An 11424-nucleotide genomic window follows, 5' to 3' on the forward strand; every position below is an offset into this window, starting at 1 on the left:
CATATGAACCTTTGGCAGCCATTCTCATTCAAGCCACCATAATCCCTTGTTCCCTAAGTTGATCTTGCCAGGATATGTAATGACAGTAAGACAAATAAGACTAGAACAAAAATTGGTACCAAGAGTAAGATAGTCATTGGGTGCTGAGATTAAAAAAAAAAATTCAAGATATCTACCACCACCACCACCACCACCACAACCACCAAAACGTGTCTATACTCCAACATGATCGAAACAATTCCTAAGTAAGACTCTCTTCCCAGGTGATTCTAGATTGGGTAAAAATGACAGTTAAAAGTAGCCAAAAAAATGACCAAAACAAAGAAAAGCAGCCTTAGAATATAGCCCCCTTTTCCATCACTAAGAAAGTGAGAACTCACTACTGCCCAGGATAATCTTGACAATAGTATTTCAGTAGGAAGAGACATGCAGTGTGTGACATGACATTCTATTACCAGTAAATGATACCATCTCAGTGGAACCCACTCTTCATTTAGTATTTTATGTTGTGGTATAATGTGTGATGCTCATTATTGGAAGAATTCTGAGAACTTTGCAGTAATTCTGGATGGCTTACAACCCCTGTTCCTGCTGCTGGATTAATGAAGCATAGCTATATTTATGGATGAGGTTGCTTTTCGGGCCATTCAGATTTTCATTTAGCTACTGTTATCTGTTGGAGCACGAGTAAGCCACTTAAAATTTCAAAATCTCAATTTTCTTATCTCATACGATGTGACGAAGATTGCGAATCCATTGCAATGTCTATTGTGTAATAAATTTTTAATGAATTATGAGAACATCATCAACAAATCTAGACTGCAAGCTTTTAAAGGGCATGGTGTCATATTTTTTCAGTCTAAAGAATTCAGATATTTAAAGACCTCTAATTTTATGAGGTATGTCCAGTTGAGCACACATAATTCTAGCTTCATGAAAATCTGGAACAGAAGAACTGGCTGGCAGAATTAGAGGTTCAGCTGTTGCCCATGTTTTGAGGGAAGTCAGAGGTCAGATAGCGTGGGCTTGAAGTTTGGTTTTTCATTCTTGCTGAGTGGGTTCTTGGTTAAGGCAGGTAATCCCTTTACACTCCATTTCTGTATCTGAAAATGAGGCACGATTACCCGATAAACAAAACAGTGGAAAGAGTGCCCAGGCCGAGCCCTATACGCTATAGATGGCTCAGTTAAGGCTTGCTATTGCTATCATTGACTTCAGGAACATCGTTCTGGCTCAAGTACCAAGTTCTAGAGGAAGTGCTGGTGGCCAGCAGGTCACATGTAACAATAACAGGTGATTTGATTTGGGGAAAAGCACAGCATATCTAGGCAAACAGCACAAAGAAAGCCAAAGACAACTGGAAACATGGCTGCTTTCACTACCCAGTGGAGACAGCTCACACTGATGTTATATTTGGGCAGCCATGAGCTCTTTCTGCATCATCAGAAGTACACCAGCATTTATTTACAGAACACTGTGTTAGAGCAGCTTGGAAAGTCTTAAAGGAAATGAAAAGTAGAACCTAAGAGAAACAGAGTCTGGGGAGGGGAAGACTTCTGTGTGGAGGACATAGAGACTGATAGAATATGCTTAAGTATAATTTGTGTGTGGGTTTGCTTCTTGTTTTTCTTTGTTTTTTTTTTAACTCAAGTCTCATGTATTCCTAGTAACAATCAAGAATGTAGCAAGAATGCAAAGAATCAGGGTGTGGATTATACAGGAGAAAGTGTGGGAGTTAGGAAAGCCATTCTAGTAGTATTTTTTCCAGTTCTCTCCTTTTACATGGGTTCCTGGAACTGAACTCGGATTTCAAGGCAAGGGATTTATTTACCTTTCGAGCCTTCTCTGGCCCTCTTTGTAAGTACTTTTTAAATGGAGGGTTTTCCAAATTACTGTTTTGGGTTTATTCCCCTTTGTTTTTCTTATCTTTTTGTAGGGGAATTTGGTGGGGAAAATTCTATAGCTTTCTTGTTTTTTAACTTTTCCAAACATCCATATTGTTCTTCAGATATTGCACCCCACCCCGCGATCGGAGCGAGAGATGCAGCTCCCTGTTTTGGGGTACCCTCTTTCAATATCACTGTGCTTGATTGCCTGGTTGTCTTCATAGTGGTTTAGATGAATTCACCTTGTTTCTCTGGGAACATGGCTAATTAATTAATTGATTAATTAATTAATTAACATGAGTACACTGTAGCTGTCTTCAGACACATCAGGATAGGGCATCAGATCCCATTACAGATGGTTGTGAGCCACCATGTGGTTGTTGGGAATTGAACTCAGGACCTCTTATCCACTGAGCTATCTCTCCTGTCCAGGTCCATGCCTCTTAGGGTATGTGCAATATTAGCAATTTTTAGTCCTTACTATAGTTCCTTGTTATATAGACATATGGTAGAGCTACATTTTCATTACAGTATTAATTGTACTGTTGTTGTCTCTGTGATGACTGAATCTAACTATTTTATTTATTCATTGAGTTAAAGTTAAATACTAATCAATCAAGATATTTGCTTAAAGAGAGCAGATCATACTGTTTATAATTACAAGTTTTGCTGGTAAAGTGTTACGTCAGAGTGGATCCTGGTACAGCTTTTAGAGTTAGCCTATAGAAAATGCAAAAATTTTCTTCAACATACCTTGGCAAATTTAATTTCTTAGACTTTGGTCATATATATTCAAGCTAAGAATGTTAAAAACAAAATCAATGCTTTTTATATTCACTACTTAAGAAACTCCTCAATTCTCGATAGCACCTTATGTGGGAAAAAGTGAAGGAGGAAAAGATTGCTGTGGTACTATTTTAATTCTTATATTTGGTCTGAAGTTTCTTTTATCTTTGTTTCCTTCTGGTGTTTGATTTAGGACATTAAGGTCCTTTCAGATTCTTTCACTAGTAGGGAGGGGCTGACTGTACAAAGACCCTTGGCTTTTGTGTTTTGAGCCCTTTAGGTCTTTTGACTGTCCTGTATAGCCTTCAGCCTGTGTATTGATCTTACACAGCCTGCAGTGTAAGCAGTTGAGAGAGCTGGTCTTGCTACCTGTGTCCTGTGCCCTGTTTAGAAGTGGAGGGATGTTGGAAATCAAAGTGTGCATGGGAAGGGTGACTTGGGAGAGAGATGCCTAGATCAGCCCTTTGTTATCTGTGAGAAAGCTTTGGAAAGATACCTGTGTGTTTTCACTTGCTAATTTTCAGTTGTGAAGGCCTCATCTCAGGCAACCTTGACTTCCTGTCCTTCTTTTTTTTCTCTCAGACTCAGGGAACCCCAACTATGTTGTGGGATTGGCGCCACCTTGTGTCCCAGCTCAGGACTGGTGTGGTACCTCTGGTTGCCTAGGTTTGCTTGGGACTTGGGAAGGGAGCCTCTCAGCTAGCTCTCTGTATACCCTTTAGACTCATGATTAATTTCCACCCTGAAGCAGCTTTAGAGTGAAGCCCTAGTTGTTAATAATGAGTGGATGGGGGTGGATTTCCGTATCGGGTTACTTCGGTTCTAAGCCAGACATGGGTTTGTCAATTTGTTACTAAAATTTCCAACCCTAACAGCCCATGTAAAAGACACACAATCCAAATATTTTAATTATAAGTTATATGCCTACATTGGGCATATCTAATACAATACTAACTTATTTCCCAATTCTAAGACTCCTTACTACTTCTGGTTTCTCCCAGCCACATGATTCTGGTGTATAGTGGCTTCCTTCTCTCCTCTTCCTTCATTCTTTTTCTCCTTCTACCTGCCACCCCCTCCAGAGCCTCCAGTCCCACCTTTCCTATCCAGTACCCAATCATAGGCTCTAACCATTTATTGACCTATTAAAGTGGAGAGAAGGTTCACATAGCATCACCTAAGTACATGATGCTCTGCTTGTGGGGTGGGGGCAACCCCTCTTGAGGAACCAATATGAATAATAATATACAAGCAGCATCAAGCCAAACCACTACAGTTTACTCGTAAGATCTCAGTTTTTAGTACAAAATCCAATAATGTTAGTTGTTTAAATGTGTGTCTTACCATATTTCTTACACAGCTATTTTCCAAATGTGGGTTTGTCTGGTGTTCTGTACCAGCATAGAGTATTCATAGTTAACAGTATATTTTCTTGCCACCAATACATGAATTTTTGTTGGATATGCTAAAGAGTCATAATGGTTTTACAAAGAAAAGCTAATTGTCAGAATTTTGTTTTGTTTTACAGTCAGGGTTTTCTGTATAGCCCTGGCTGTCCTGGAACTCACCTTGTAGACCAGGCTGCCTTCAGACTTACAGAGATGTGCCTGCCCTCTGTCTCTTAATGCTAGGGTTTAAGTCCTGTGCCCAGCTTGATATTTTTATTTGTCATTCTCTCTCTCCCTCTCTCTTTTTTTTTTTTTTTGCCCTTGTCAATGGATTTTATTTGGTCACAGGGTCACAGGCCAGGTATGGCCCCAGCCTTATTTGACCTTCTTCTTTGGGGCTCAGGTTGTTGGAGTGGCCGAACTTCTTGTAGCAGTTGACTACACTGTGTGCAGGCATGAGTAGCACTTGTGGCAGATCATCTTGTCACAATTGTAATTCTGGACAAGGTGACAAAGGGATGACTCGATGATGCCACTGTGCAGACACAGCACCAGGTGCAAGGTGGACTCTTTCTAGATGTTGTAGTTGGACAGGTTGTGGCCATCCTCCAAATGTTTGCCAGCAAATATCAGCTCTGCTGGTCGGTGGGATGCCTTCCCTGTCTTGGATCATTATTGATGGTGTCACTGGGCTCAATCTCAAGAGTAATGGTCTTGCCCATTAGGGTCTTCATGAAGATCTGCATGTTGGTATCTGCTACTTGGCCACCTTGTTGAAGAGAAAGAGTGGTTTGGGGTTTTTGGGATTTTTTTGTTTGTTTGTTTTCTTTTTTCTTTTTAATACTTAGATCATTTTGTTGACTTCTCGGTGTTTGTTGAGGGCTGGTATAATTTGCATTTTAAATATATTTACCTGGATCTTCACTGCTTGCTCTCTCCTTTATCTTACCAGGCAGGTGTCCATTTTTTTGGGACTGAATAGACTTTTTTTTTTAATGGTTTCTAGTCTGTGTTCTTTCACTGCCCTTTTATGAGTCAGTTTTTCACAGAGTTGGCTGTCACAGTGCAGGAAAGATTCGGCCAGAGCTTGAAACAAGGAGAAATGGGTGGCAGTTTTAGGACCTGTACTATCATATTTTGGAACACCAGGGGGATTATTAGAAGTAATATTATTATAAAGTAATGTTAATCTAATAGTTGGGTTATAATAATCCTTATTAACAATCTTTGGTTATTCTAAGTCAGTAATTTTCCTTATGAGATAATATTTACTTTCATCTCCATAAATATAATAGTCATGCGGCAGAACTAGTAACAGCTCATGATGAAAGAACAATTCCCTGTGTATATAGACTTTGTTTTTTTTGTTTTTTTTTGTGAACTACTTTTTGAAATATGTTGAATTATAACAGCAGTATTGTTGGTATCAGGAATTGCCTTGAGCAGCGACACCATTTGGTAACTGTTGACATGGCAACAGCCCTACTTCCCAGTATTCCTTTGGTCCAAATCCCAACTCCTTGTGGGAATAGTTATGTCATATACCAAATGAAAGGCAGACTTCTTCTGCCCTCATGCTCTCTCTTCTCTTCATTCTTTTCTCTTCTTTCTCTTGCCCCTTTCCCTTGACTTGTTCTCCCATTAAATTTCACCAAGTGGAACTGTGTTAGTTTTGTGTGCTCTATTTGGATGGGTGTGGTGGGTATTTTATTACAACGAGATTTTAATAACAACAAGTATGATAATTTAAGAGCTTGGAAATCAGACTGACTGGAAATAAATTCCAATTTGGGCACGTACCAGGTGTTGAACTTATATTACTAATATACATGTTGTGGGTGATAGTAATTTTTCCCTATAATTTGTGAGAATTAATCTAACTCCTTGTAAACTTCTTGTGTTTTATTACTTATCAACAACATTGGGTAGTAGTAGCCATTGTAATTGTTTCATTAAGTAAAATTTGTAGAGTTGTGCAGAATGGAGTTTATCAAAGCTAAATAGGTGAAACTACACATAACTAAATTGTATAATCAGATTTATCTTATAAAATTATAATCTTAAAGGAAGAAGGTTAGAATGTAGAATAGGAAATAATGCTATGCTATTGTTAGAAGTGATTGAACATTCTATCAGAAAACTGAAGAAATGGAAATTCATCTATTAAGGTGGAGTTCAGTCCATAATATATTCTATATTATGTTAACATTATTCTTAAATGTGATTTTTTAAAATTGACTAACTATGTTTTTAATGAGAAGAATTAGTTTGGGTTTGAATGCTCTTTTTTTCCGTTTAGGCAATATGTCAGTATTGAGGGCACCCAGACATCAGAGCTCTGGAAGGCATGTTGATACTGTTTTCTTCTTTGTCTCCTGGGTGTAAGAAGTATAACAGATCTTAAAGATCTGTATTCTTGTTTGTTTAAAAAAATTGACACATGAGCGAGAGAGAGAGAGAGTGAGTGTCTGTGTGTTTGTGTGTCTGTGTGTGTATCTGAAATGATAACAATATATTCTTTGGAAAGTATTTTGTTCTTTCTCAATTAAATTTATTCATTTGTTCAAATTGGCTACCCTTTATTATCACAGGTATAGGAAAATTAGAATAGTACTGCTTTAGTGTACGTTGAAATATACAGAGAAGAGTATCTTAAATTGAGTACTCCGTTATCTCACATAGATGAGAGTTTCTGGATATTTTCAATATCTTTTTATTGCACATTAAAGGGAATTTTCGGCGATACTGTGTCTTCAGACTTTCTCTTCTGTTCAAATAACTCCTCCCTTAATGTAGGTAAACATACTAACTTCTGGGTTTTGGATAATTCTGTATCATTGAGTTGAGTCAACTGGGCAGTCTGCTTTGCAAATGAAATTTCAGGTTTATGTGTGTACTACTTACTGGTATTAGAAGCATTTATTTAGCATTTTTCTTTAGTTCTTTCTGGACAAGATAGCTCCATTTGCAGTTTCATTTGAAAGCCAGTTTTTCTCTTATGTGAAAAATACTAGAAAATTCTAGATTCCCAGCAAGACTTTATTTTGTTCTGGATAGTTTTGACTCAGCTCTGAAAGGGATTTTTTTGAATGTAAAGGAATTGATTTTAGGCTAGGGACACTTACCTTCTGGTCTATTGTTCTTTTGTCTGGCTTATGTAGTGAGGCAGGAGAGCTTGTGTGTTATATGTTTCTTTGTTCTGAGCAACCTGCTCTCAAAATCTATTTATACCTACTTATACCAGAATTACAAAAGTCTGATTGTAGTTTTTTGTCTCATTTTCTTCTCCTACAATCTGAACCTGGTATCCGAGTTGCCTGTTTTTCATTGTAAGAAACCAAAGGCCACAGAAAACTGACTCTGCTGCTGTTAGATTGAGTCAGTTCATCAAAGCCATGTTTGGTGGAGCAAGCTTTTAATCCTAGCAGGTGAACTTCTATGAGTTCCCGGCCAGGCTGGTGTACATAGAACACCTTTTCATCCTGATACTAACACCCAGCTGGAGTGGCATTATTACCAGAATAAACTGAAAGGAAAAGCCGGTGCACATAAGTTCTTTAAAGCAATAGTCCTCCCATGGATGGTCTCTGAATGTTGGTGTTGGTGTTGGTGCATTAGAAGTAAAAGTAGAATTGGAATAATTAGCTCTTTGAAGGCTTTAAGAATGCTAGTGACTGTAGAGAGAGTATCTTGTGTATTTGTATGGATATATCACCTTTCAGTTAAAAAAAATTATGGCCTATAGGAAAGGATAGAATAGAAGGTGGGACATCCAGGAGGCAGAAAGAATTCTGGGATAGAGCCAGGTTGGAGAGATTTGCCCTGGAAAACGTGACCAGACAGACTCGTGGTTCCTGAGCACAGGTAATGAGCCACATGGCGGAATGTAGATTTGAGTAAGTGGGTTAGAGTTTGTCAGAGAAGAGTCTAGCTCTATGGCCAAGGTATTTGTTAATATATTTTGAGTCTCTGTCTTATTTCTGGGGGCATGGGGCTTGGAGGAATAACCGGGTTCAAACTTCTTTTTTTTTTTTTTTTTTTTTTTTTTTTTTTTTTTTCTTTAGGCACTAGAAACTGTATTTTATCCACCTTCCTGTGTTAACATTCTAAACAGTATATAAACATAGAACAAATTAATCTGTTTGTGATCCAGGCTTGTGATAGGAACCATCAATTATACCGTAGTGACAGGCCTTTCCCTATTTGTTTTTCCAGCCCCTTTCAGTCTCTGTCACTTGTCCTTTCTTGGTTAATCTGTCCTAACCCTTGTGAAATAGGGACCAAAAGTACCAACTCAGTATTAGGAGGTTTAAGAGACAGCCCAACAGTAAAAAGGCCAAGCTCTCAGGAGCCTTCAAACTCCAGTGGTTCCTTCCCCCATGGTAGAGCTCCTTCTTGGGTCCTGGGCCGAGAAACCATTGGTCTGTAAACCAAGCACACGGATCTAAAGACCAAGCGAGAGTTTGGATAGTAAGGTGCATGGGCTTGTGACCACCAGCAACATCCAGCCTCAGACCTTCCAAGAGCTCAGATCCCCTGTGGATGCCTCCCAGGTACCTCTCTGTTCTCTATGCCACATAGGGAACAGTATGAGGGGTACAGCAGAAGCCAAAGACAGAAAGACCAGTCACAGTGTGGATGAGGGCCGGGGGAGGGAGCAGAACACCGGAGAAGTAACTGCAAAGTTGGTGACATTTGCTCTTGGGAACGAGAGGTAGGGCCTGGAACAAGGATGGCAGCTGGAAGGTGAAGGGCAGTCCCAGCTCTCAGTAGCGGTAGTGATCAGGCTTGAAGGGGCCGTTAATGGGCATGCCCAGGTACTGAGCCTGCTTCTCAGTCAGCTTGGTCAGCTTCACGTTCAGCTTGCCCAGGTGGGCTTCAGCCACTGCCTCATCCAGCTTCTTAGGCAGGAAGTGAACCCCCACGGGGTATTTGTCTGGGTGGGTCCACAGCTCAATCTGTGCCATCACCTGGTTTGTGAAGGAGTTGCTCATCACGAAGCTGGGGTGGCCCATGGCACAACCCAGGTTGACCAGACGGCCCTCAGCCAGCAAGATGATGCGGTGCCCATTCTTTAGCAAGTAGCGGTCCACCTGGGGCTTGATGTTCACCTTCTCCACGGCGTTCTCATTGAGCCACTTCACATCAATCTCCACGTCGAAGTGTCCAATGTTACAGACAATGGCATCATCCTTCATCTGTTCAAAGTGCCGACCAAGGATGATATCAACACAGCCCGTGGTGGTCACAAAGATGTTGCCCTCCTTACAGGCCTCGTCCATGGTGGTTACCTCGTAGCCCTCCATGGCAGCTTGCAGTGCATTGATGGGGTCAATCTCGGTGATGATGACTCGGGCCCCGAAACCCCGCAGGGCCTGGGCACAACCCTTGCCCACATCACCATAGCCTGCTACCACTGCCACCTTGCCCGCAATCATCACATCTGTGGCCCGTTTGATGCCATCTATGAGGGACTCCCGGCAGCCATAGAGGTTGTCAAACTTGCTCTTGGTGACAGAATCGTTGACGTTGATGGCAGGCACCTTCAGTATCCCATTGGCCATCATCTTGTAGAGGTTGTGGACGCCAGTCGTGGTCTCCTCAGAGATACCTCGGATGCCTGACAGAAGCTGTGGGTGTTTGGTGTGGATGAGGTTAGTAAGGTCACCGCCATCATCCAGAATCATGTTGAGGGGTCCGTCCTTGAAGTGCAACGTCTGCTCAATGCACCACAGGTACTCTTCATCCGTCTCTCCCTTCCAGGCAAACACTGGAATGCCAGCCTTGGCAATGGCAGCCGCTGCATGGTCCTGAGTGGAGAAGATGTTGCAGCTGGACCACCGCACCTCAGCACCCAGGGCCACGAGAGTCTCAATGAGGACAGCAGTCTCCACAGTCATGTGCAGGCAGCCAGCAATGCGAGCGCCCTTCAGTGGCTTGGAGGCTGAGTACATCTCCCGCATGCGCATCAAACCTGGCATCTCGTTCTCAGCTATGTCCAGGGCCTTCCGTCCCCAGGCAGCCAGTCCAATGTCCGCGACTTTGTAGGGCAGTTTATCAGCCATGCTGGCGAAGCTTCCGCTAGGAGTGATGAACTCTGTGAAGGGGGCCGGGCGGCGCGGGGCCCGGGTTCAAACTTCTACAAGTGACAACATGAATCGAAACAAAATCGAAATCTGAGCAATGACCAGTGTATAGTTTTGGTTACTGGAACTGGAGGATGATGTTCACCTGGAACTCAATCCCAATTTAGGTTGGGAGTGAAAGCATGATTTTTTCATATTAACTAGATGAGCTATTAGCGATGTGGCTTATGTCACCATGCAGACACTAAAGTTTAGGTTCTTCAGTATTTTTTAGAACTTAAAAGCAGACACCATGGTACCTAATCTCGGCTTTCAGGAGATGACACCAAGAGAACAGAACGTTCAAGGGAAGGCTACAGAGCAGGGAACCCTGGCTCAAGGAAAGACACAACCACTATGGTAACCAGAGTCTAAATGCCTCATTTGACTGAGCTGGTTTCTTAGAAAAAATATTTCCGTAACTCTGTTGGAAAATTAGTCTCTTTACAATCACAAGATCTTCATTTGTTTTACTACCCTGCATTACAGTTCCAAAGAAATTGGCAAGTCTTTCCCATTGGTTTCCTTGTAGAATAAATTATAAAACCACAAATATTAAAAAAAATCATTGTTTTAGAAACACATTAACGAGAAGAAAGACATATCACAGAGTAGAAAGGATCTAGATTTTGGTTTTATCCCAGTTACTTCTGTTTCCTGTTTTGTCAGATTTAAAAAAAACAATGGTTATTTTAGAAACGACCCTGTTGAGGAAAAACAGAATCTGGCCATCTGGATTTCTTTTCTGGAATTAGTCTTTCTTGGTTGCCATCATCTGCTTACACGGTCCACCAGGAAGGGTGATTGTAGACACATATTTATAATTTATATGTGTATCAGTTTTTCAAGTTTTCTAGGGCTCTTATTAGCTGTTAAATGTTATCGGAAAATTTTGAGATTAGTGATTTGTGTCAGTAGATCTTGGGATAACTTCCTGAGCTTGTTGAGTCTTTGTTTCATTGCTTGTGGTCAGTTTCTTCAGCATACTTGGGTACCATGTTGCTTTTTCTTTCTGAATTTCCTACTTTGTATTATTAAATAGATAAAAATTTAAGTTCTAGAAAGCAAGGGATGTGTAACTGAAGGAAGTACACAGTACGTGTCCCATGCTGAACACTAAGAAAATACTGAGTGAACATCTGTCAAAATGAGGGAAAAAAAACTGTTGTGCATGTTTGTTGGTGTTTCTAAGTTCCTTTGTTGCTCAGTCTGGTGGGTAGACTCCAAGTCAGCTGCTTG

General features: G+C 40.9%; 1 protein-coding gene across 1 annotated transcript; it reads right to left on the reverse strand.

Moving 5' to 3' along the window:
- Positions 1-8119: 8119 nt before the first annotated feature.
- On the reverse strand, positions 8120-10186 carry LOC148006215 (adenosylhomocysteinase). The gene has a single exon (XM_087659615.1). The coding sequence runs from the start codon at positions 10123-10125 to the stop codon at positions 8827-8829; it is 1299 nt and encodes a 432-aa protein (XP_087515741.1). The 5' UTR covers positions 10126-10186; the 3' UTR covers positions 8120-8826.
- Between the last annotated feature and the right edge of the window lie 1238 nt (positions 10187-11424).

This window comes from Rattus norvegicus, chromosome 4 (genome assembly GCF_021556685.1).
Source record: "Rattus norvegicus strain SHRSP/BbbUtx chromosome 4, alternate assembly SHRSP_T2T, whole genome shotgun sequence".
NCBI lineage: Eukaryota > Metazoa > Chordata > Mammalia > Rodentia > Muridae > Rattus > Rattus norvegicus.

Coding starts and splice junctions, on each gene's coding strand:
- LOC148006215 (XM_087659615.1), bottom strand. CDS start 10,125: ATGGCTGATAAACTGCCCTACAAAGTCGCGGACATTGGACTGGCTGCC.